Source organism: Rhinoderma darwinii, chromosome 2 (assembly GCF_050947455.1).
Source record: "Rhinoderma darwinii isolate aRhiDar2 chromosome 2, aRhiDar2.hap1, whole genome shotgun sequence".
Lineage (NCBI taxonomy): Eukaryota > Metazoa > Chordata > Amphibia > Anura > Rhinodermatidae > Rhinoderma > Rhinoderma darwinii.
Window position 1 is genome coordinate 21,454,238 of NC_134688.1, and position 24,901 is coordinate 21,479,138.

Here is a 24,901-nt window from a genome sequence, read left to right on the forward strand (position 1 = left end):
TCACAGTGCTCTGGTTATATGTGACGTTCTGCGTTGTGGTCCCCCGAGTGCTAAATGGGAAGCCTGGAGTTTAAAAATGTGAAGTTGAAACAACAAATAGTAAAGAAAAACATGAAAAATATCTTGTCTTCCAGTGTTTTGCAGGATTTATAAAATAGGAATCACCCTGTTCATTGTCTACAGCAGTGATCTCCAAACCTGCGGCTGTCAGGGCATGCTGGGAGTTGTAGTCTTGCTGGGATTTCACAAATCTAAAGTATAAATAAAGGTTTCCTATTGGATATTCTGTAGTCGTTCTTGTGTGTCAATATTAATGTTATTTTAAATGAATTACAACCTTTGACTCTTTCATTTTGTTTCCATGGAAACCCAAATTGGACCAAATTCTCCGTCCCTGCAAGTGAAATTAGAGCTAAAATTAAGAAATTTCATTTTTAATTTTTCTTGCAAGTAAATGTAATTATTTCTTTACACAACGTTGTATAAAACTGAAGCTTTACGATTTCCCGTCTTCTTCAAATCTTTATAATTGTAAAATGAACTTTGTGTTCTAATTCTTCAACATGTTCAAAATCTCTGCTGGCTGTCAGTGAATAGGGACATTTATTGTTTATATCCTGAGGTCGAAAACATGTTCAGACCTAATACTTCTCAATGCTGAGGGTCCGTTACAGTTGTATCCAGTCTAGACAGTCCTCTGTGAGCTAAACACATCTCTCTCTTGTCCTAATAGTTTGCTACAATGTATCAGTGTAGAGAAAATGTATCAGCCCAAACTGAAACAATATCTCAGCTGTGAGAAGTTTTAGGTCTGTAATTCACTGACAGCAAAAAGAGATCTTGAAAATAGTGAGGAATTGAAACTCAAAGTATATTAGAAAGTTGTCAAACTTTTATTTCTACAAAAATTAAATAGCTCCCACAATCCCCCTTTTACGTTGGCAGCACACCCAATCTCTACACTGCATAATCATGCTCATTTCCAACCATGGAAGAAATAGTCTATGTTTGCTGTCAGTGAATGGAACCATTATGTTATATATCCAGAGGCAGAAAAACCCTGAGGGTTTGTTACAATGGTATTCAGTCTGTACACATCCTGAACTCTAGCCTGACTCATTTTTCCTACATTGATACATTGCAACGAACTGCCAGACCTGTCAATAGAATACAACTAATTAATAAAGAGGACTTGCTTTCCACCCAAATTTCCCAGACTACTGATTGGCACATTTATAGAACTGCAACACTATCCTAGTGGTGACTAGATCCCTGCCCATTTACCATTCAGGTTTCTGAGATAGCTGGTAAAAATTACCTGTTAAAGAGGTCACTTGCTTCCACCCAGCTTTCTCAGAGTCCTGATTGACAAATTTACAGTTATGAAGCTATATAGCAGTAGTAGATATATCATTGCATAGCTAGGCCTATTTTTCATTCAGGATTTTGGGAAAGCTGGGTAAAACTCCTGTAAGAAATGTCACCTGCGTTCCACCCAGCTTTTCCAGTTCTGATGGACACATCTTCCTAGTTATGCAGATATATAGCAGTGGTGGATCTATAACGTCATATACTGTATAGATCCATTTATCATATTACTGAGATAGATAGGCAAAAATTCCTGTGAGAGCTATCACTTGTTTCAACCCAGCTTTCCCAGAGTCCTGATGGTCAACTCTCCCCATTATTATGTAGCTATATGTTAGTGGTGGATCTATACACGCCATAACTAGGGACATTTGCCATTCAGGATTCTGAGAAAGCTGGTTAAAATTCCCGTAAGAGTTATCACTTGTTTCCACCCAGCTTTTCCAGAGTCCTACTGGGCAAATGTTAGTGGTGGATCGCAGCATAACTAGGGCATATCTACCATTCAGAAATCTAGGAAACTGGAGAAAAACTCCTTTAAGAGCTGTCATGCCTGCCATGTTGGTTGTCACCCAGCTTTCCCAGACGTGTCTAAGAAATGACTAAATACAAGTTTTTATTTTATTGGGAAATGCTCATTCATGAAACCTACATTTACTACCCTATGATATTTGCACTACACCGGCCCTTTAAACCCCATTAGGGTAACTGGCAGGCAATGAGCCAGCTGCAGGGTACTTGTGTCCCGTCAGACCCCATAAACCTTCCATCTCACAAATACAATGTCATTTATCCTTCTCGCCGCTGCCGGAGCGGTGTTGCTGGAAGTTTCTGCACACTTGAGTTCCAGCACATGTGGTTCACATTACGCCAGTCCTGTCATTTGTCATACGTTCCACCTTTGTGCCCAACAAGAATTACCAGCCATGTGGGTGAAACTGAGAAGCGGCGTCTGTACAAAACCCATATATCATGATATTACGCCACTATTTACTCAGGGGTCAGATGTTGATATAAATTAAGTATGACACCCATCATTATACACTGTAACGAAAGAGCTGACTGCTGGGCGGAAAATATGAGCCAGCCGTTATGTGTGTATCCCTTTAAGAACCTATGTTATAGAAGATAACAGAATATTTACAGGGTTATATCGTCTTATGTAGATAAAGCTTGTTCAGTGTATAAGGCCCGGTTCACACAGAGTTTTTTTGTCAGGCAGAAAAAAATCTGTCTCAAAATCCCTTCTGGATTTTTGAGGCAGATTTTGAAATGTCAGCATTTTTTTGCCGCATTTATTTACACGTTTTAATGTCTTGACACTTTTTTTTTTTTTTATGAAGAAAGTGCAAAAACTGCGGAAAAAAAAACGCTTCAAACAAGCGGCGCGGTTCCATTCCAAGATGACGATTTTTGTTTCTGCGAGTGGTCAGAATCTACCCGGGGAAAAAAAACGCCTTTTCCTCCCATTGAAATAAAGGAGGGGGAGGGGGGGGGGGGATTTGGGCAGATTTTATCTGCTGATTCCGACGTAGTTTCAAATGAGCGCCAAAAAAAAATCAGTGTGAACTGAGCCTAAGGAGACTTTCTGCAACTTTCCAATATACTTTGCAGCAGATTTAATAAGTTGTCTAAGAACAGACAGTCAGAGGATGCGTCAAATTTAACACAGTGGTGCGCGCTGTATGAAATCTTTTGCGCATCTCGCTAGACATGTTAGACATTTTTCTCTTCCTCATATCACCACTTGGGGGCAGATTTACTATGATAACTGCGGCTGTTTTTTGTCGTATTTTGCGCCAAAATGTCGCATTTCGTTTTGGACATATTTATTACAAGAATGCAAATTTTGGAGAGAGATGCAGTGGACGATGACCTCTAGTGCATATCGAGCATTTAACCTCCCGATGTGGAAATATTACCCAAATTTTAAAGAAGACCTCCGGCGGTAACACAACTTTCCATCCTTGCACCCCCCACCTGGCTGTATACCACACTCTACACTTCTTTTATGTATACTGTATTCAGGGCCTTATTTAGAGTTGGTGCTGCCCTAAAAGTAGTCCAATGAGCTCAGGTAACCTGCCACTACGGGATGTAAATGAACCAATGACAGCTTAGAGCTGTCACTGCTTAGTTTACTAAGCCTTGTAAGTGGCACAGGATCACCCGAGATGCGCCAGAATTTTGGTGCAACTTGGGTGCGTGTGCCACTATAAACCTAGTGCGGGGAATTCCCACACTGGTAGTTACTAGCGTCGGCGGGGCTCAGCAATAAAGTTTCCGTTGATGCAGGCCTGGTCTTTTCATGCTCCAGCGGAACAGGCGGCGCGATGTGTGAGGTACATGATGGGGTTAATTACTATTAATGAGAGGCACATGGAGGTTCAAAATTCATCACACCTTATGCCTCACATTAGTAAGTGAAAGAAAGCAGATTTTATTTTATTTTTTATACTGTATGCATCATAATTGACGCTATAAATTTGTTGTGCAGGTTATTACGGTCGCGTCAATACCGAATGTGTGTATATTTTATGTATTGAGACTTTTATTTTATGGTTTATTGTAAAAAATGGGTGTGCATTTTTTATTTTTTTATTTAATTTAACATTACTTTATTTTTACTTTTTTATTTTTAAACTCTAAAGGGGGACCCCCACCGTTTACGAGAAAAAAACTCCATCTTGATGCTTAGATTTCCCCAGCTTTCTCTTCCTCTCTGCTTTGCTATCCATGATTCATCAGCACAGCATCACATGAACAGCTTAAGACCATACCATTTCTGTATGCGCGGGGAAAATATGATTATCATTCTCTCTATATTCTCCTAAATAAGTTGAGAAACCATAAGTATACAGACAGGGAGGCTGCACTATATTCTTCTACATCAGTGGTTCCCAAACTGAGACACTCTTTTGGCCAAGTCTTTTGTTTGGGCCCCCCACTACCGTATTTAGCGCCATTTCGACTGATATATGTCAACATCATTCGTACTTAGATACTGGTACTTAGCTCCATTTGAAAAATAAGTCCCTGCAACATCGAAAACAGCGACAATTGTGCGGGCGCGGGATGGAGCAGGCTCAAGGTATCCTGCTGCTCTGCTTTGCTGAGGCCCAACTATGGCCGCTAATGGTGGTTCATGTGACCCGACCCGCCCATCAGTTGCCATCAGAGTCATAGCTAGGGGTTTAGCACAGGGGTGTGACACACATTTGAGTGGGCCCCCCACATGGTATGACCCACCAAACAGTATAATGCCCTTATAGCTGCCCCCACACAGTATAATGCCCCTATATTGCCTCCCTACACAGTATAATGCACCCAAAGCTGCCCATACACAGTGTAATGCCCCTAGAGTGCCTCCATAAACAGTATAATGCCTCTCTAGTACCTCCCTACATAGTATAATGCCCCTTAAGGTACCCCCCACACAGTATAATTTCCCTATAGTGCCTCCCTATAAAGTATAATGCCCCTATAGCGCCTCCCTACACAGTATAATGCCCCTAAAGCTGCCCCCACACAGTGTAATGCCCCTCATATCTGCCCCCACACAGTATAATGCCCCTATAGCTGCCCACACAAGAAAATGCCCCTACAGCTTCCCCACCACAGTATAATTCCCTTATAGCTGCCACCACACAGAATAATGCCCCCATATCTGCCCCAACACAGTATAATTCCCTCATAGCTGCTCCACACACTATATAATGCCCCCATATCTGCCCCAACACAGAATAATGCCCCCATAGCTGCCCCAACACAGTGTAATTCCCTCATAGCTGTTCCACATACTATATAATGCCCCCATAGCCTAAAAATACTACTGGCTTTTTCTGAAGCCCACTGGCCCCCTCGGGCCCAGGAGCAACTAGGACATCCCCTATAGCTTAATCGTTGGTTTTGAGTAGAGTTATTCCGTAGCCTGTATAAGGACTATATACCAATCCCACAAGCAGATCACAACAGATGAAAGAACTTTCTCCATCTCCGCAGGCCATTGTTTACTGTAATGGCGACGTCCCCTGTGATTTCCTCATCATCCTCGGCTCAGTTTCTCCTTTTATTTGAATTACCCTTCACAAGTATCAGTGCACGGCATAAAACAAGCAGACAGTCAATAGACAACCATTTCCAAAGGAGATATAACTCTCAGCAGCCGCTGTGTCTCCCTCAGACGTTAGAAAGAGAAATATGAACATAACAAAATGACTGGAGCGGAAAAGCAGAGTTTTGCATGAATCTATCACAGCCCATAATTCACCCTGGTTTAGTATTAATAGGGAAAAGTTTGCACAAGAATAACTTCTTTCAGGCGCGCACCGAAATTTTTTTTTTGTAACTGTAAAAACTGTGTATTGTATTTCTGCTGTGGATATATGTGGAAGGTCCTTAAAGGGTATGTATACTTTCTTAAAATTTTATTTTATCGCTCCCGTGCATCTGAAATGAAAAATAAATAAGCTCTGCAAATAGTCTTGATTGAAAACCTCCTACCGTTTTGTGTATACAGCTCCAATGCAGGTAAAAAAGAACCCTTAAATTCAAATGTGCTGTTATGGCATATTTATCCAATATTTGGGGGTTTGTCCGGGTTGGAGGTCGGGTACATGGAGCTGGGAGGTCTTTGCCTTCAGCTCCTTGGACAAGGACCCACAATATAAAGAGCATTGTTAAAACTGGACAGCCCCTTTAAGAGAACATGTCACTGTGATGGACCTTTTTAAGTTAGAGCATCGGTGTGACGTCCTAATAGAGTTATACTAGTGAGTATAATTACATCCACTAAACCGCCCCCGAAAGGGCCAAACTAGGGGGCTGAAATGGAAGCACTTTGATTTGTGGTGTATCTCATGATCTCAACACCAGAGCAGCTAACTGGCTGAAAGGGATCATGTGATACACCCCGTGACTCCACAGTAGCAGGAGTTTTCCCCGTTTTCCCCTTTAGCAGGCTGTTTAATGAAGGGAATTGTATCCACTAGTGTAACTCAATTGGCGTATAATACTGATGTACCCTTTTTTAATAGACCTATTATAGACAAGTTTTCTGATACAGAGCTCCGAATCCCCTCATCACGGCCACCACTAGAGGCTTAGGAACTTAGAAAACCTCTTTAATCTGAGAGCCGCTACAGTGATCGACTGATCAACGGGGGTTCGGCTCCTATTACTGGGGGTATGTTCGAACGTAAGAGCTTTATTTAAGGGGTCCTTCAATTTAGCCAATCTATACTTGTTTCAATGGTCCCTTGACAAAAAGCTGATCACAAAGTGTCCCCATGTTTGAACCCCCAGCGATCAGCTGTAATCTGTGTACAAACCAGAAAGTAAGTGTTAAATTTCCCTGCAGCGCCACCACAGGGGAGATTAAGCATTACACTCTGCCTATCCATGTGTTCTTTGCATAAAGCAGTACTGGACAAGTCCTCCAGAGCAGGGCTTGAGTCCAATGAAATTCATATATTCCGTCTCCCTCCACCTCCCCCCGCCCTCCAGCTGTTGATTGGCGCATTTAACCCTATGCAAAGTAATAGGGAGAAAGGTGTCGATCAGCGGCTGGAGGGTGGGAGAGGCCGGGGGAATCTGAATATATGAATATCATTGGACTTTTGCTCTACATCACATCCAGTGTGCTGCAAATATAACAACTAAATTCTTAGAAAATACCCCAATTTTTCTAATAAGTGATAAAACACTGAGACAGGGCAGCATAAATATATGACAGATCCGCTTTACGTCCAGTGCTGTCAGTATTAAACCGTCAGAAGCCCCCTACCTTTGCCTGCGCCTCAATCAGTAATGATCGTGGTGCTTACAGGTTTAAGTCGATCACAGCCAAACTCCTACTAGTGATCATGCTGGCACAGATGGGCCCACGTGATCACCGTGGCGTACGTGTACAGCATCACACGGGAATTACCTTCCACCAATGACGCACATGTAGATTACTTTGCAGGAAGGGGTTAAGGATTTGCCCCCATCCAATGGCAAGATACTCACTCTGACCATCTGATTCTACTTTGTGATTTTGTATTGGGATGACTGTATTTTATACTGAAGTGATGGTATTTGTACGGTATGATGTAGCTGAGCTGTGTATGCGGCCTGTTATGAGATCAGACGGGATATTTAATAAGAACGCAAATGTTGACTGGAGGGGGAAATGACGTCCATGAGGTCTTTGAAGAATAAAATATAGGAATCAGTAATGTACGGAAAATCCTTAGACAGGAACAGCATGGAACGACGCCGAATGGCAGAGATCCTGAGACCTTGAGAAAAATAAACTTTATTACTTCTGTCGAGACACAAGAAGAAGAACGGCCAAGTCAAATAAGGAAGAGAAAATGGGTTTACTCAGTGAATATTGGAATCTGCGAAGAAATTTCATACGTCGCGGCCGAGATTTAAAAAGTGTCATTTGGCAGACGGTGGATTGTAAGGAGGAAAAACGTTCTAGTTTTACATCTGAATACAGCACAAGATTTTTTCCTGTAGACACTGAATTAAAGGAACCACTATAAAAATTGGCGCCAATATTTTTTTGGCGTCTGGCCGCCATTTATTACTCGAAAAAGCTTACAGAGCGTACAGTGTATGGTTTCCTAAAGGTTACAAATGTTGTAGATGTGACACTTCATTTATTATGCTCCATACTGTACAGGTATATTCAGTGTATTTTGGTCCGTCTGTAAGGAATTAATTTTTTTATTTTACATGCACATGCTCGTTATAATATAAATACCTTCACAACACACATAGTCTTGATTAAAATATGATATCGTTTTAAGTATACAGCCCCCCTACAGATCTACGTTACCTCCATTAAAACTGTCTGTAGTCTGAAACTGCAGTCATGTATTACCAAGGCCACCATTACATTTTTGGGCTCCATATGGTCAAATTGCAAGGGCCCCTTGTGAAGGCCTTTCCATAATATTTTAATATTTAACATTGCAGGGTTAATCCCATCACAGACAGTAATGGCACTTCACCAGAACATACATTAGATGAAACTCAGCCCGAACCCACCGATTTGGCGTGATCAGTGTGGGGCTTCCCAACTCTCCCCAACGCAGATGTTGGGTGTGAAAGGATTGGACATGTTGGATTTCAACATGCCCTACCCTTTATTTCCGCAGGAGATGAACTGTAGTCAGAGGTGTCTTGCAGCAGCCTATTCCCCTCTCCCCGTTGAAATAAACATGCATGCTTGGCCGAGCTGAGCATGCATGTTTTTGGGGCAGTCAGGAGAAGTAATGTGCGTGGACACTTTTAACCCTTATTCTGCTACCGAACAACGGAAAAATTACCTTTACTTATCTGCTGTAGGAGGCAGAGAAAAGGTGCATATACATATTCAATGAAAGTCGGCCAAACCTGCCAAATTCATGGCCGACTAATGTGTGTGGGGGTGTTCCGACTCTCCCCCGATGGCAGATGAAGGAAAGAAGGATCAGGCATGTTGGATTTTAACATGCTCGGGCCTTTGATCCCAGGGGGAGATAAAGAAGAGCTGAGCGTTTATGTGTATGGGGGAGTCGGGAAGAATAGCTGTCAGCCACAAGCTATTTAAAGTGTATGGGCAGCTTAAGGGTTAAACGTCTTGCCTCCCGTCCCACACATACCTAGAGCCGGCAGTTTCCCCTCAAGAAGTTGAAAGATAAGCAGAGCACACAACTTTTCTTCTGTATATGGTGCTAGCAGAGCCCAGGCAGAAGACAGAGAATGCAATTATAAGTATGATGGTCAAGGGCCATGCATTGTATGAAATTACTGGGGCCCTATATTTTAACATGATGCTTGGACCCTCAAAACTGCAGCCGCTATACTGCCATGTTGGCGGCCGTGTGAATTTCTCTCCTGCCTTTTGGTAGTCTATTACTGAGCGCTGTAGAGGCATGTGGAGTCAGAGCAGCTTAGGTTCTTCTCACTCAAGTTATATATACACCTGAGGAAACATCTCACTTTTCTCACAAAAACAGCTTTAACAGTCATGTCAGCGCAAGAGAGGGAGGAGACAGGCTAGAGCATCCTGAGAAGGGAGTGAGACAGAGAGAGCGAGCAGCTTCACAGGGAACATCCACTGGACTCTGAACCTGTAGCTTCACTAGCAGAAATGTCAGCGTGAGAGAAGGAGGAGGAAGGAGACACAGACTAGAGCATTGTGAGAAGGGAGTGGGGCAGAGAGAGAGAGAGCAGCTTAACAGGGAATACCCACTGGGTTCTGAACCTGTAGCTTCACTAGCAGAAATGTCAGCGTGAGAGAGGGAGGAGACACAGGCTAGAGCATTGTGAGAAGGGAGTGGGGCAGAGAGAGAGCAGCTTCACAGGGAACATCCACTGGACTCTGAACCTGTAGCTTCACTAGCAGAAATGTCAGCGTGAGAGAAGGAGGAGGAAGGAGACACAGACTAGAGCATTGTGAGAAGGGAGTGGGGCAAAGAGAGAGAGCAGCTTCACAGGGAACATCCACTGGACTCTGAACCTGTAGCTTCACTACAGAAATGTCAGCGTGAGAGAAGGAGGAGGAAGGAGACACAGACTAGAGCATTGTGAGAAGGGAGTGGGACAGAGAGGGAGAGCAGCTTCACAGGGAACACATACTGAGCTCTGAACCTGTAGCTTCACAAGCAGAAATTATCTGTGTGAGAGAAGGAGGCGAGAGGAGAAACAGGCTAGAGCATTGTGAGAATGGAGGGAGACAGAGAGACATAGAGCAGCTTCACAGGAAAAACCCACTGAGTACTGAACCTGCAGCTACACAAGCAGAAATGTCAGAGAATGCAGGTATTGAAAATATTTTTGGGATATAGAGAAAAATAGCTCCTTGTATCGGGCGCTTCCGTGTAGCTGGTTTTTCGTTCACTACAGACCCATTTTTTCAGATAAAAATGTTTTATTTGACATTGCGTGGGTATAAACTAATGAACAATAAAATAATAAAAAATGGATGGACTGCAACGCGTTTCAACGCCGGACCGGCGTCTTCGTCAGGCAGGTGTGCACAACCACACCAGTCGATTACAACTTCACCGTAAAAAAATATTTTATTAGCAATACAATATCACCCCAGAGGAGCGCCATTTCTCTCTCTTTTTTATACCTTTTCCAAAGCAGGTATTGAAAATGAAAGGCGTTGTCCAGGTTTAAAAAAAAAAAAAAAGGATTTCTTTGTTTTATTTTAGCTTCATAGACAGACATAACACAGTTAATAGGAGGAAAGAAAAAAGCAGAACCTTTTTTCTAATCATGGACAACCCACACAGAAACCAGCCAATAGAATAGTGTAAACTAAAGAAGTGGAAATACCTTTTTAGAAAATAGGGTTCTGCTAAACAATTTTTTTTAGTTTTGAATATTAGTCCCATCATGGATCAAAATAGGACACAGGTTTCATATGAACTTTACTTTAAACTCAATCTCCACCAATTAACAACATGCCATGTTTAGTTCTAACATTCTGTGCTAATTAATTTACTAATATATCTTTATAGCAGCCAGGGCTCTATTTTTTCTGATACAGAGTGCCAAATCCCTTGCATAGACACCGAGTTAATTGCTAAAATTCTGGCTGCTGCCGCCACCACTAGGGGGAGCTTAGGAGCTTACTGTATAATGTGTTATTATAGAGTTCAGTGTATAAACAAGCTCCAAAGCTCCCCCTAGTGGCTGCTGCAGGCAGCCAGAATTGTATTCTTGCATCTATGTCTATGAAGGGGATATGGAGCTCTCACTGCTATAAATATATATATAAAGAAATTAGTCTTTACATAAATTTGGACCTGTTTCGAGTAAAAAAAACCAATATGGGGTTCAGAGGTCCCCCTTATCTTTTATGGTTGAAAGCTATGTCCAGATATGGCTTGTGTCACTATAGGGCAGTTCATTACAGGCATAATAATATCCACTATTCCAGGTAATCTGATAGTCCAGCACCTCGCCAGGCTGAGTGTGCTGGATTTTCGGCACTGTATAATGTGTATGGAGACCTCAGCCTGAACTGCCGTAGTCCATTTGCTGCAATGTACCATGTGTAACTCATTGCTAGAAATGTGTCTGATGTAGTAATGTGGATGCAGTGTAGTAATCAGCGCTCTGTCTCTTCTCATTCTCTCTTACAGTACATCCACAAGTTCCGCACGGCTGTCCTGGTTGTGCAAGTTATTCGCAACCTCATAAAAATTTATAGGTAAGAATTTCATAATCTGCGAAGGTTTAGAGGCAGAAATAATAATTACAGGTGGCAATAAAATTATTGTTGTAAATGATGGGAATTAGAAATTCTGTAACCGAGGGAGCACCATTTATTTATTTTACTACATTAGATTTTAGCATAATTCCTGAAAATGTTATATTGTTTAAAAGACACTTCAGGCAAAATTGAATATTCAGTATTTCTAGGAGTATTGGGCGCTACAGCTATTCTCATATGTATTTATAGTGTTTCTTTATTGTGTATACCCACAACAGCATTTTACAGTTTTCATATGACACTAATCTACATAGAAAGTTGAGTCACTGTGTACATACATTACATTACTTATCCTGTACTGATCCTGAGTTACATCCTGTATTATAATCCAGAGCTGCACTCACTATTCTGATGATGGAATCACTGTGTACATACATTACATTACTTATCCTGTACTGATCCTGAGTTACAGCCTGTATCATACTCCAGAGCTGTACTCACTATTCTGCTGGTGGAGTCACTGTGTACGTGTATTACTTATCTTGTACTGATCCAGAGTTATATCCTGTATTATACTCCAGAGCTGCACTCACTATTCTGCTGGAGAAGTCACTGTGTACATACATTACAATACTTATCTTGTACTGATCCTGAGTTATATCCTGTATTATACTCCAGAGCTGCACTTACTATTCTGCAGGTGGAGTCACTGTGTACATACATTACATTGCTTATCCTCTACTGATCCTGAGTTACAGCCTGTATTATACTCCATTCACAATTCTGCTAGTGGAGTCACTGTAATGTAATACATTGCATTACTTATCTTGTAGTGATTCTGAGTTACAGCCTGTATTTTACTCCAGAGCTGCACTCACTATTCTGCAACAGCCTTTAGATGACTTGGTCATGTCATGTTAAGTCACTATACACCTAATGGAAAATATAATATTACCGACAAGAATTACATAGAGACCAATGTTCCATCTATGTCTTGGCAACTCCTGAGCGGGGCAGTTAGGGAGCAGGGCAGGTCTCCATCAATGGTGGGCGATCTGATGACCAAAAGGAATACCCCCAGTAAATGCTAATATATCAACTAAATAAGAGAATAAGAAAACTTATTTGAAATTACTTTTTTACATACTATAATATTACAAGTCCACCAGTAAAATAGACAGTTATAAACACCAATTATAGGCATCAATGAAAGAATCCCTCATTACACCGCTGTCCTTATAGATAGCACCACACAGACCCCCTGCAGATAGCGCCACACAGACCCACCTGTAGATAGTGCCACAGAACCCCTGTAGAGAGGGCCACACAGCCCCTTTAGAGAGGGCCACACATCTCCTGTAGATAGCGCCACACACAGCCCCACTGTAGATAGCGTCACAGACATCCCCTTGTAGATAGCGTTACCCCCTGCAGATATCGCCGCACACAGACCCCCCTATAGATAGTGCCACACAGACCCCTGTAGATAGTGCCACACAGACCCCCCTGTAGATAGTGCCACACAGACCCCCCTGTAGATAGTGCCACACAGCCCCCTGTAGATGGTGCCACACAGAACACTGTAGATAGTTCCACACAGACCCCTGTAGATAGTGCCACACACAGCCCCCTGTATATAGTGCTACACAGCAATTCCCCCATGTATATAGTGCTACACAGCCCCCCTCTCCCCTTGTTTATAGCGCTACACAGAGCCCCTCTTCCCATGGTGTATATAGTGCTACAGAGCCCCCCTCCACTTCTATATAGTGCTACACAGCCCCCCTCTTCCCCTTGTGTATATAGTGCTACACAGCCCCCCTCCCCTTGTATATAGTGCTACACAGCAATTCCCCCTGTATATAGTTCTACACAGCCCCCTCCCCTTGTATATAGTGCTACACAGCCCCCCTCCCCTTGTATATAGTGCTACACAGCCCCCTCCCCTTGTATATAGTGCTACACAGCCCCCCTCCCCTTGTATATAGTGCTACACAGCAATTCCCCCCTGTATATAGTTCTACACAGCCCCCTCCCCTTGTATATAGTGCTACACAGCAATTCCCCCTGTATATAGTGCTACACAGCCCCCTCCTCCCGTTGTATATAGCGCTGCACAGCAACCCCCCCCCCCCGTATATAGCGCTACACAGCCCCCTCCTCCCCTTATATATAGCGCTACACAGCCCCCTTCTCCCCTTATATATAGCGCTACACAGACCCCCTCCTCCCCTTGTATATAGCACTACACAGACCCCCTCCTCCCCTTGTATATACTGCCACACAGTTCCTTAAAAAAAAAAAAAATCGTTCCCGCGACAGACGGGGTTCTACACTGCCTCTCCGGCGGGACGCATGCGCAGGCCGGTGTGATGATGTGACGTCATCACGCCGGCCTGCGCTACTCCCAGCGCCTTATAGGTTGCAGGCCTAATGTGACCTGCAGCCTATAGTATTCATTTGTATGTGCCCCTCCGGGGTAAGTGATGCCACTGCATCCGCCCGTGACAGTGCGCGGGCTTTAAAGTTTAGTGAGCGGGCGGAATGTGGAAGGTGCGCAGCCGCGCACCTTATAGGGAACACTGATAGAGACCTAATCTCAATTTTAGGATGATACTATTAAAAAATATAGAACCAAACAGGCAAATAAGTACATATGATATATTGTAAAATATGTTAATGAAAATGACCTAAAAAACAGAGTCAACTCCTAAATACAATCTTGCTGTTCACACGTTGTATTTAGGAGTTGACTGTTTTTAGGTCATTTTCATGAACATTTGTTAGGATTTATCATGTACTTATTGCCTGTTTCTTTTCTACACACTGAATGGAAGAAAAATAGCAGAAAGGATTTTTTATAGTCTCATAAATTCTCATGTTCATATATTACAAGCTTTTTATTTTTTCAATTTGTTTTTTTAAGGGTCCCTGCCTTATTTAAAACTTTCTAGATCTTGGACAACTGCTTTAAGGGGAGTGTATTTTGGTATAGGTTTATTAATAAGTGGGACCTAATGTTTAATGTACAATGAGGGGAATTTACCATCCTATCTGCGCCGTTTCTGGCGTAGAAAAGTCGCAAAAGTCCCAAAATGAAATTGCAACTTTTGGGCCTTTCACGCCATATGAAACGCCAGTCTTAATAAATCTTCCCCTGTGTGTCTGTAGCGTGCAGAGATGTCAATTTGGTACTGACCATATTGTTCCTTTAATGAACTGGAGCAATTCCTGGTGAATACTCTCCATGGCATCACATCAGTTTCCCCCATACATCTCCTAGCCTGGCTGTCTCCCGGGACGGATACGCTGCGTTAAAATCTCGCAGCGTGTCTGACGTGGAACGCGCAGGACATTGTGTCTGAAAAATCGCACCACATTGTGGTGCTATTTTTCGGACGGAAATTTGGATGAGGAAAAAATTTGTTCATACTTACTGACATCTCCTCTGACATTCGCTCCGGCCTCCCTCGATGACGTTGCAGGCTATGTGATCCTTCAGCCTGTGATTGGCTGCAGCGGTCACATGAGATGCAACGTCATCCCAGGAGGCCGGACTGCAGAAAGAAGGAAGGTGTTCTGGGTATGATTTCTCTTTCTTCTGGCGTTGCGATTTTTGCGCCTTAAGCTTTGCGATTATGCCGCAAAAGTCGCAACACTTGGATTTCTGTTACGGGTTTTGAATCTCCATTGAATTTAATGGGGAAAACTCGCAACGGAAGATCAACAAAAACGCAGCATAAATTGACATGCTGCGGAATTAAATTCCGCACTGCAGGTGAATTTATTAACGTTTACGCTGCGTTTTTTTCCCGCAATATCATCCACTTTGCTGCTACTGTAAATGCTGCGGAATCTCCGCACAGAATTCCGTTGCGGAAATTCCGCAGCGTTTACGCTACGTGGGATCCCAGCCTTAAAGTCCTATCTGTGCCGCATAGCCATAGTATAACCTGACTTTTTGGCACTGCATTTGACATTCTTGTTTATCCTCCGTGTATTATAATTGACAGACTACTTTTGTAGAAATAAATATACTGTATATTCAGCTGATCATCGCAGGATCGACTTCAGACACCCGCTGGTGATCAGCGACGGCTGCAGGGACAATGTGATATTACATAGCGGCCATGTAATACATGGACATCCTGGGAAGAGATCTTCCTCTTTGGCATCCATTGAGGCATATAGACAGGGGTCTTGATCAGACAACTTTTTTTTAAATGCATCGGTAGGATCTCAAATCATTAGCCACATTATATTGGTGTTGGTTCCCTTACGGTGAGCATGTGATAATCTTGTGCTTATACACAGCAGTCAATCTGGAGAGGCAGAGCTGTGGTGGGAGGGAGAGAGCAGCAGCCTGAACCAATGATGAGACAGGAGGTGTGTCTCAGACTACCTCAGACTTCCTGTAGACACTGTAGCTAAACTGTAGTCACCGACCACAGCTCTACCCCAATGTAACTGAGCTAAACAGCAGCCAAGCAGCAAGCACTGAGGAAAATAAATAGCAGGTAAGCATCACCTATAGCTACTGACTTATATATCATTTTTAAGCTCAGACTGGACAGTCACTTTAAGTACCGTGAGAAAAAAAAGTAAATCAGAGGTAAATTCCTAATGTCACGCTAAGTGTCTGGAGATATTTCCCTAAAAGACTGTTTGGTTGGAGCGCTGGAAATTAATTTCTAACACCTTGTCCTCCATATTAAATTCTTCATGGGAAAAACATATGGATTTATGGAAATGGTTCACCATCGCTTTTTTTCTCCCAATAAAATGTCTATTGTACCCCGAAAGCTGAAGTTATAGCGTCTTCTAAGGGTAAACAAAGGAACTATGGTCCTAGTGAAGAAAGTCATTACGGGGTTTATGAGAGAGATTTGACTTTACATTATAGACGTGGTACAAAGTGAAGGAAATTGAAAGATTTATATATTCTGTGCGATGTCCCGGGGGATCCGTTCACATATGTGGTTTACGTTGACTTTCGTGAAGATGATGATGATAACGTATAAGACACAACAGAATGAAGCCGATAATTTGTTGTCTGAGGCTGCGAGATTTTACACTGCGGCTCTGCACAGTCTCAATGTCAGTATCAGCGCTCCGTCTTAACACATCTATTTTAAAGCAGCCGCAACACTATTGTGAGGACGTGTTAAACCTTCCTGAAAGGCCCAGAAGGGGAACAGAGTCAGCAACGAAATCTCTTACTGGAAAACCGGTGCGGCGTGTGTACTTTTCATCCTTATTCTCTCCTAGTTTTATTTTGTTTTGTATAGGTCTCTGCGGCTTTATGGAAAAAGAACTCATTTTTACTGTGTATAAGTGAATATTTGTTTTTTTAAGGATGAATATAGCAGAGGCAGCTGTTCAGGGGCCCATTTAGAGGGAAGCCAAGTACAGGCTGGGCACCCCGTTTCTCATGGGTGGTGTAAACCAGTACAGGGCTTCCCTTCTTCATGGGTGCTGAAATATTATCAAACAAGTAAGAGGAAAACTGGCTTAAAGAGGAGCGGTCTCCTCTCCTGACATGTCTGGTTTAGTAAATACTTGTATCCCCCATGAAATAACAATTCTGGGGCATATTTTCTTAGGGCCCTGCAGTGTGCCGTTCCTCTATTATTCCTCCTAGAAATGTATGAATAAATTGACAACTGGGTGTTACATTCCCATTGTCAAAGGGGCGTGTCTCTACACAGTCTCACTCTGTCAGTCCTGATTGGACAGTGTCAGTCTGTATAGGGACACACCCCCAACTGATTACACCCAGTTGTCAATTTATTCCTAAATTTCTAGGAGGAATAATAGAGGAACGGCACAACGTAAAGTTCTAGGACGCTCCAGGGTTGTTATTACATGGGGAATAAAATTATTAACTTAAACAGACATGTCAGGAGAGGTGACAGGTCCTCTTTAAGGGTCATGATAAACTTCTCTCACAGGACCAGCCTTACATTGAATGGTGCCCTGAACTGTGCAGTACTTTTTGTTGCCCCATAGGGTCAGTTCACACGTTGCGTAAATACTGCGGATTTTGCGCAACTGAATTTCATGCGGAAAATCCGCAGCATAATACAGTGGAAGAAAAGTGGAGGAGATAGAACAAATCTCATCCACACACTGCGTAAATGATGAGCGGGAAAAACGCTCAGAAATTGACATGCGGTGCAGAATTTTTTTCCGCGACGTGTCAATTGTATTTGCGTAAACGCTGCTTATTTGTTGCGGGTTTTCCCAATTGAATTCAATAGGGAGGTAAAACCTGCAACAGATAGCAGTTGTTGCGTTTTTGCAGTAGAATCGAGCGACTCCGTCGCAAAAAATGCAACTCAGAAAAATGTAATCTTTTACTTACTCAGAGGTCTATGTTTCTTCCTCCAGGTTGGCCTCCTGGGATGACGTATCATCCCATGTGACCACCGCTGCAGCCAATCACAGATCAATCACAGGCTGCCGCGGTCTCCTGGGAAAATGCTGCAGTTTTCCGCTGTGGACATTCTGGGCGAAAACTGCATCACAGTTTGTGTGGTTCTTCATCCGGAATTCCCTGCTGCCACCAGGGTGGATACCCAGTGAAACTTTATGGAGTGTATCCGCCCCATGTGAACTCACCATATGGTGTACTGTCATACAGTGTAGCATACCTCCCAACTTTTGAATTCGGAAAAGAGGGACATTTTAGGCCACACCCATAACCACGTCCAATATTCCTCATAAACACATCAAATCACGACCAGATCCTTCTGCAAATAACAGGCGCACATTCTCACTGCGGATCTCTAGACTGGCTGGATATCACAGATATTATGGATCCGGTTATGTCGTCTTTATGTTACTTTTCCTATCGTGTGTATAACATTTGCTCATCATGGCAGCAGCAGCTGCAGGACAAACCATAAGGCTGAGAACAATTAAAGTCAAGAGGGAGACCCTATGGTTGATGACTTTTCAATTGACAGGTAGCAGAGTTACATGATGGGGATTTTTTTTTTCCAGTTGTGAAACTCTGCTACCGGTCAATGGAAAAATCATCCACCAGAGCCCCCTTGTAGATCGCTCCACACACAGCCCCCTGTAGATAGCTCCAGATACAGCCCCCCTGTACATAGCGTCAGATAAAGCCCCCTGTAGATAGCTCCACACACAGCCCCCCTGTAGATAACGCCACACACAGCCCCCCTGTACATAGCACCAGATACAGCCCCCCTGTACATAGCTACACACACAGCCCCACTGTATATAGCTCCACACACAGCCCCCTGTAGATAGCTCCTCACACAGCCCCCCTGTAGATAGCTCCACACACAGCCCTCCTGTAGATAGCTCCACACAAAGCCCTCCTGTAGATAGCTCCACACACAGCCCCCTGTAGATAGCTCCAGATACAGCCCCCCCTGTACATAGCGTCAGATAAAGCCCCCTGTAGATAGCTCCACACACAGCCCCCCTGTAGATAGCGCCACACACAGCCCCCCTGTAGATAGCGCCACACACAGCCCCCCTGTACATAGCGCCACACACAGCCCCCTGTATATAGCTACACACACAGCCCCACTGTATATAGCTCCACACACAGCCCTGCTGTAGATAGCTCCACACACAGCCCCCCTGTAGATAGCTCCACACACACAGCCCCCCTGTAGATAGCTCCACACACACAGCCCCCCTGTAGATAGCTCCACACACAGCCCTCCTGTAGATAGCTCCACACAAAGCCCTCCTGTAGATAACTCCACACACAGCCCCCTGTAGATCGCTCTACACACAGCCCCCTGTAGATAGCTCCAGACACAGCCCCCCTGTACATAGCGCCAGATACAGCCCCCTGTACATAGCGTCAGATACAGCCCCCTGTAGATAGCTCCACACACAGCCCCCCTGTAGATTGCTACACACACAGCCCCCTGTAGATAGCTCTACACACAGCCCCCCCTGTACATAGCTCCACACACAGCCCCCCTGTACATAGCTCCACACACAGCCCCCCCTGTAGATAGCGCCACACACAGCCGCCCTGTAGATCGCTCCACACACAGCTCCCCCTCTAGATAGTGCCACACACAGTCCCACTGTAAATAGCTCCACACACAGCCCCCCTCTAGATAGCGCCACACACAGCCCCCTGTAGAGAGCTCCACACACAGTTACATGATGGGGATTTTCTTTTTCCAGTTGTGAAACTCTGCTACCGGTCAATGGAAAAATCATCCACCAGAGCCCCCTTGTAGATCGCTCCACACACAGCCCCCTGTAGATAGCTCCAGACACAGCCGCCCTGTACATAGCATCAGATACAGCCCCTGTAAAGGATCTGCCAGGCACAGCTTCGGGGTTAACTCCCTTAATTAATCAGTCAGCACCTGAATCTACATCCCTGAGACTGACTCCAGCTTCCACCACTCAGGCTGGCAGGCTTAGGAGTGGGCAGGTCCACTTAGAAAGGGTCCGGTGGCCCCTCATAAAAGGGGGGGTACTGTAAAGGATCTGCCAGGCACAGCTTCGGGGTTAACTCCCTTAATTAATCAGTCAGCACCTGAATCTACATCCCTGAGACTGACTCCAGCTTCCACCACTCAGGCTGGCAGGCTTAGGAGTGGGAGAGCCTATCGCAGCCTGGCCAGACTCAGCTAGCTCCCGCCCTCTGTCTATTTATACCTGCATTTCCTGTTCCTCCTTGCTTGTTATTCTTTTTCGTGTGGTTTCCTGGCCCAGCTACAGCTCCTTCTATTTTGTTCCTGCTCCATACTGACCCTGGCTTACTGACTACTCTTCTGCTCTTCGTTTGGTACCTCGCACACTCCTGGCTTGACTCGGCTCGTTCACCACTCTGGTTGCTCACGGTGTTGCCGTGGGCAACTGCCCCTTTCCCTTGCTTGTATTCCCTTGTATGTTTGTCGTGTTTGTCGTGCACTTACTGAGTGCAGGGACCGCCGCCCAGTTGTACCCCGTCGCCTAGGGCGGGTCGTTGCAAGTAGGCAGGGACAGAGTGGTGGGTAGATTAGGGCTCACTTGTCCGTTTCCCTACCCCCCGGTCATTACAGCCCCCTGTAGATAGCGCCACACACAGCCCCCCTGTACATAGCGTCACACAGCCCCATTGTATATAGCTCCACACACAGCCCCCCTGTAGATAGCTCCACACACAGCCCCCCTGTAAATAGCTCCACACACAGCCCTCCTGTAGATAGCTACACACACAGTCCCCCTGTAGATAGCTCTACACACAACACCCTGTATATAGCTCCAGACACAGCCCCCCTATACATAGCGCCAGATACAGCCCCCCTGTAGATAGCGCCACACACAGCCCCCCTGTACATAGCACCAGATACAGCCCCCCTGTACATAGCGCCACACACAGCCCCCCTGTAGATAGCGCCACACACAGTCCCCCTGTACATAGCACCAGATAGAGCCCCCCTGTACATAGCGCCACACACAGCCCCCTGTACATAGCGCCACACAGCCCCCTGTACATAGCTCCACACACAGCCTCCCTGTAGATAGCTCCACACGCAGCACCCTGTACATAGCTCTACACACAGCCCCCTGTAGATAGCTCCACACACAGCCCCCCTGTAGATAGCTCCACATACAGCCCCCCTGTAGATAGCGCCAGACACAGCACCCCTGTATATAGCGCCAGACACAGTCCCCCTGTAGATAGCACCAGACACAGCCCCCCTGTAGATAGCGCCAGACACAGCCCACCTGTACATAGCTCCACACACAGCCCCCTGTAGATAGCTCCACACACAGCCCCCCTGTACATAGCTCCACACACAGCCCCCCTGTAGATAGCTCCACACACAGCCCCCTGTAGATAGCTCCACACACAGCTCCCCTGTAGATAGCTCCACACACAGCCCCCCTGTATATAGCGCCAGACACAGCCCCTCTGTAGATAGCTCCACACACAGCCCCCTGTAGATAGCTCCACACACAGCTCCCCTGTAGATAGCTCCACACACAGCCCCCTGTATATAGCGCCAGACACAGCCCCCCTGTAGATAGCGCCAGGCACAGCACCCCTGTAGATAGCGCCAGACACAGCCCACCTGTACATAGCTCCACACACACACAGCCCCCTGTAGATAGCTCCACACACAGCCCCCCTGTACATAGCTCCACACACAGCCCCCTGTAGATAGCTTCACACACAGCCCCCCTGTAGATAGCTAACACACACAGCCCCCCTGTAGATAGTGACAGACACAGCCCCCCTGTACATAGCTCCACACACAGCCCCCCTGTAGATAGCTCCGGCCACAGCCCCCCTGTAGATAGTGCCAGACACAGCCCCCATGTACATAGCTCCACACACAGCCCCCCTGTAAATAGCTCCACACTGGCCCTACTGCTGCCACTCTCCGCTCTGCTTTGACGTCACTCACCGTCAGAAGAAGGCAGGAGTCTTGCAGCGGCGTTCTCACTGCTGTCGATGCCGGCCCGGGAGTGGACCAGTCCAGTCACCTGACCGGTGAGGTCAGATGACAGGTCAGGTGACTGTACTGGTCCACTCCCGAGCCAGCATCGATCCCAGTGAGAGCACCGCCGCAAGACTTCTGCCTTCTTCTGATCGCTGCTGCAGTCAGCAGCGATCAGCTGTTTTGATGCAGCGCCCAGCGCCCATTTTGCACACCGCCCGGGACGGTGGGACAGCGGTGAGAAACCGGGACTGTCCCGCCGGATCCGGGACGGTTGAGAGGTATGGTGTATACATATATCTACCAAATAATGTCTAATTATAAGGCCGCATTTACACGAGGGTCTGTGACAGTTAAGTGAGCAGCGACAGGTCTTAGCTGTCATTGGTTCATTTACATCACGTGGTCCCAGGTTACCTCAGTTCACTGGCTTACTTTTAAGGCTAGATTTACACGAGCATGTGCGTTTTGCACGCGCAAAAAACACTGCGTTTTGCGCACGCAAAAAACACTGCGTTTTGCGCGCGCAAAAGGTACTTAACAGCTCCGTGTGTCATCACCATATGATGCGCGGCTGCGTGATTTTCGCGCAGCCGCCATCATTATGACACTCTGTTTGTATGTTTGTAAAGAGAAAAGCACGTGGTGCTTTTCTGTGTTCATTCATACTTTTTATTGCTGTTGCGCGAATCATGGGCGTCACACGGAAGTGCTTCCGTGTGGCATGCGTGATTTTCACGCACCCATTGACTTCAATGGGTGTGTGATGCGCGAACAACGCACAAATATAGGACATGTCGTGAGTTTTACGCAGCGGACATATACGCTGCGTGAAAATCACGCACATGTCTGCACGGCCCCATAGACTAACATAGGTCCGTGCGTTGCACGGACGTATATCATGTTCGTCTAAATAAGCCCTAAGTGTCAGTCTGGTGCTAAAATAACACTCTATTTTACTTTTCCTAGTAGTAGCAGTGCCATGCAATTCCCAAATAAATACCCCCATACAGTGACCAAATAACAGCTCCATACATAAAGTAACCTAATAACGCTACTATACGACGTCTAAATAATACTGATTTAGAGTTAGTCCCTGTTCTGTTCACACACAGTTTTCTGTAGGCAGAAACAATAAATCTGCCTCAGAATCCCTACAGGAATTTTGAGACAGACTTTAAACTGCCTGCACTTTTTTCCCGCGTTTTTCGTGGCGTTGTTTGCCCACGGTCATCGAAGCTAATGAAAGGCAGCGAAAAATGCTCAAAAATGAGTGCCGCAGGTTTTCTTTGCCTCCTATTGATTTCAATGGGAGAACAGAGACGGAAACCGCGACAAGAAAGTACATGCCGCTTTTTTTCCTCGTGAGCTGCCAAAAGCTGTCAGGGAAAAAAATGCCTCTACCTCCCATTAACCCCTTCCCGCTCCTCGACGTACTATTACGTCATGGCAGCTGTATCGTTCGCGCTCCATGCCGTAATAGTACGTCTCGGGAGTAACGGCCGTTTCGGCCGTCCTCCCGACACATACAGGAGCTGTGACGCTGCTGTCTTGTTCAGCAGCTGTCACAGCTCCTACAGCGGGGACCGATCGCTGTGTCCCCGCTGATTAACCCCTTAAAAGCCGCGTTCTATAGAGATCGCGGCTTTTTAGGGGTTAAGCTGCCATCGCCGGCCTGCTACGCGACAGCGGCCGGCGATGGTGACTATGGCAACCGGACACCAAACAATGGCGTCCGGCTATGCCATAGACGGAAGCCTAGTGGGTCCTGACAACGTCAGGACCCACTATGCTTGCTGTCAGTGAGTAGCTGACCGTTCTAATACACTGCACTACGCATGTAGTGCAGTGTATTAGAATAGCGATCAGAGCCTCCTGCCCTCATGTCCCCTAGTGGGACAAAGTAATAAAGTAAAAAAAAAGTAAAAAAAAGATGTGTAAAAATAAGAATATAAAAGTTTTAAAAGTAATAAAAGTAAAAATCCCCCTTTTTCCCTTATCAGTCCTTTATTATTAATAAAAATATATAAACAAACAAATAAACTATACATAATTGGTATCGCCGCGTCCGTAACGGCCTGAACTACAAAATTATTCTGTTATTTATCCCGCACGGTGAACGCCGTAAAATAAAATAATAATAAACCGAACCACAATCACAATTCTTTGGTCACTTCACCTCCCAAAAAATGGAATAAAAAGAGATCAAAAAGTCGCATGTACCTAAAAATGGTCCTGATCGAAACTACAGTTCGTTACGCAAAAAATAAGTCCACGCACGGCTTTATTGATGGAAAAATAAAAACGTTCTGGCTCTTAGAATAAGGTAACACAAAAAGTGAATGATTGTTTACAAAACGTATTTTATTGTGCAAACGCCATAAGACATAAAAAAAAACTATAAATATCTGGTATCGACGTAATCGTATCGCCCCGCAGAATCAAGTGAACATGTCATTTATAGCGCACGGTGAACGCTGTAAAAAAAAAAAGAAAAAAAAACAATCGTACAATTGCTGTTTTTTAGTCACCACGCCACCTAAAAATAGAATAAAAACTGATCAAAAAGCCGCATGCACCCCAAGAAAACTACAATGGATTCCTCAAGGGGTCTAGTTTCCAAATTGGGGTCACTTTTGGGGGGTTCCCAATGTTTTGGCACCACAAGACCTCTTCAAACCGGACATGGTGCCTAATAAAAAAGAGGCTTCAAAATCCACTAGGTGCTCCTTTGCTTCTGAGGCCGGCGCTTCAGTCCATTACCGCACTAGGGCCGCATGTGGGATATTTCTCTACACTGCAGAATCTGGGCAATACGTATTAAGTTGCGTTTCTCTGATAAATCCTTTTGTGTTATAAAAAAAATGGTATAAAGAGGATTTTCTGACAAAAA

At 44.9% G+C, this 24,901-nt stretch overlaps 1 protein-coding gene and 1 long non-coding RNA gene across 10 annotated transcripts in view; one reads left to right on the plus strand and one right to left on the minus strand.

The window, feature by feature from the left end:
- LOC142742055 (uncharacterized) overlaps window positions 1-24,901 on the minus strand; it is a 127,045-nt gene that overhangs the window by 89,218 nt on the left and 12,926 nt on the right. For both annotated transcript variants that reach the window (XR_012881276.1, XR_012881277.1), the window contains exon 2: window positions 338-394. This is a non-coding gene — a long non-coding RNA (uncharacterized LOC142742055). The remainder of the gene's footprint in view (window positions 1-337; window positions 395-24,901) is intronic.
- LOC142742053 (cyclic nucleotide-binding domain-containing protein 2-like) overlaps window positions 1-24,901 on the plus strand; it is a 215,405-nt gene that overhangs the window by 493 nt on the left and 190,011 nt on the right. For all 8 annotated transcript variants that reach the window (XR_012881273.1, XR_012881274.1, XR_012881275.1 and 5 more), the window contains exon 2: window positions 11,502-11,569. Coding sequence is in view for 5 of the 8 variants with exons in the window: in XM_075851454.1 (XP_075707569.1) it covers window positions 11,502-11,569 (68 nt within the window). In the remaining 3 variants the exon portion in view is untranslated. The remainder of the gene's footprint in view (window positions 1-11,501; window positions 11,570-24,901) is intronic.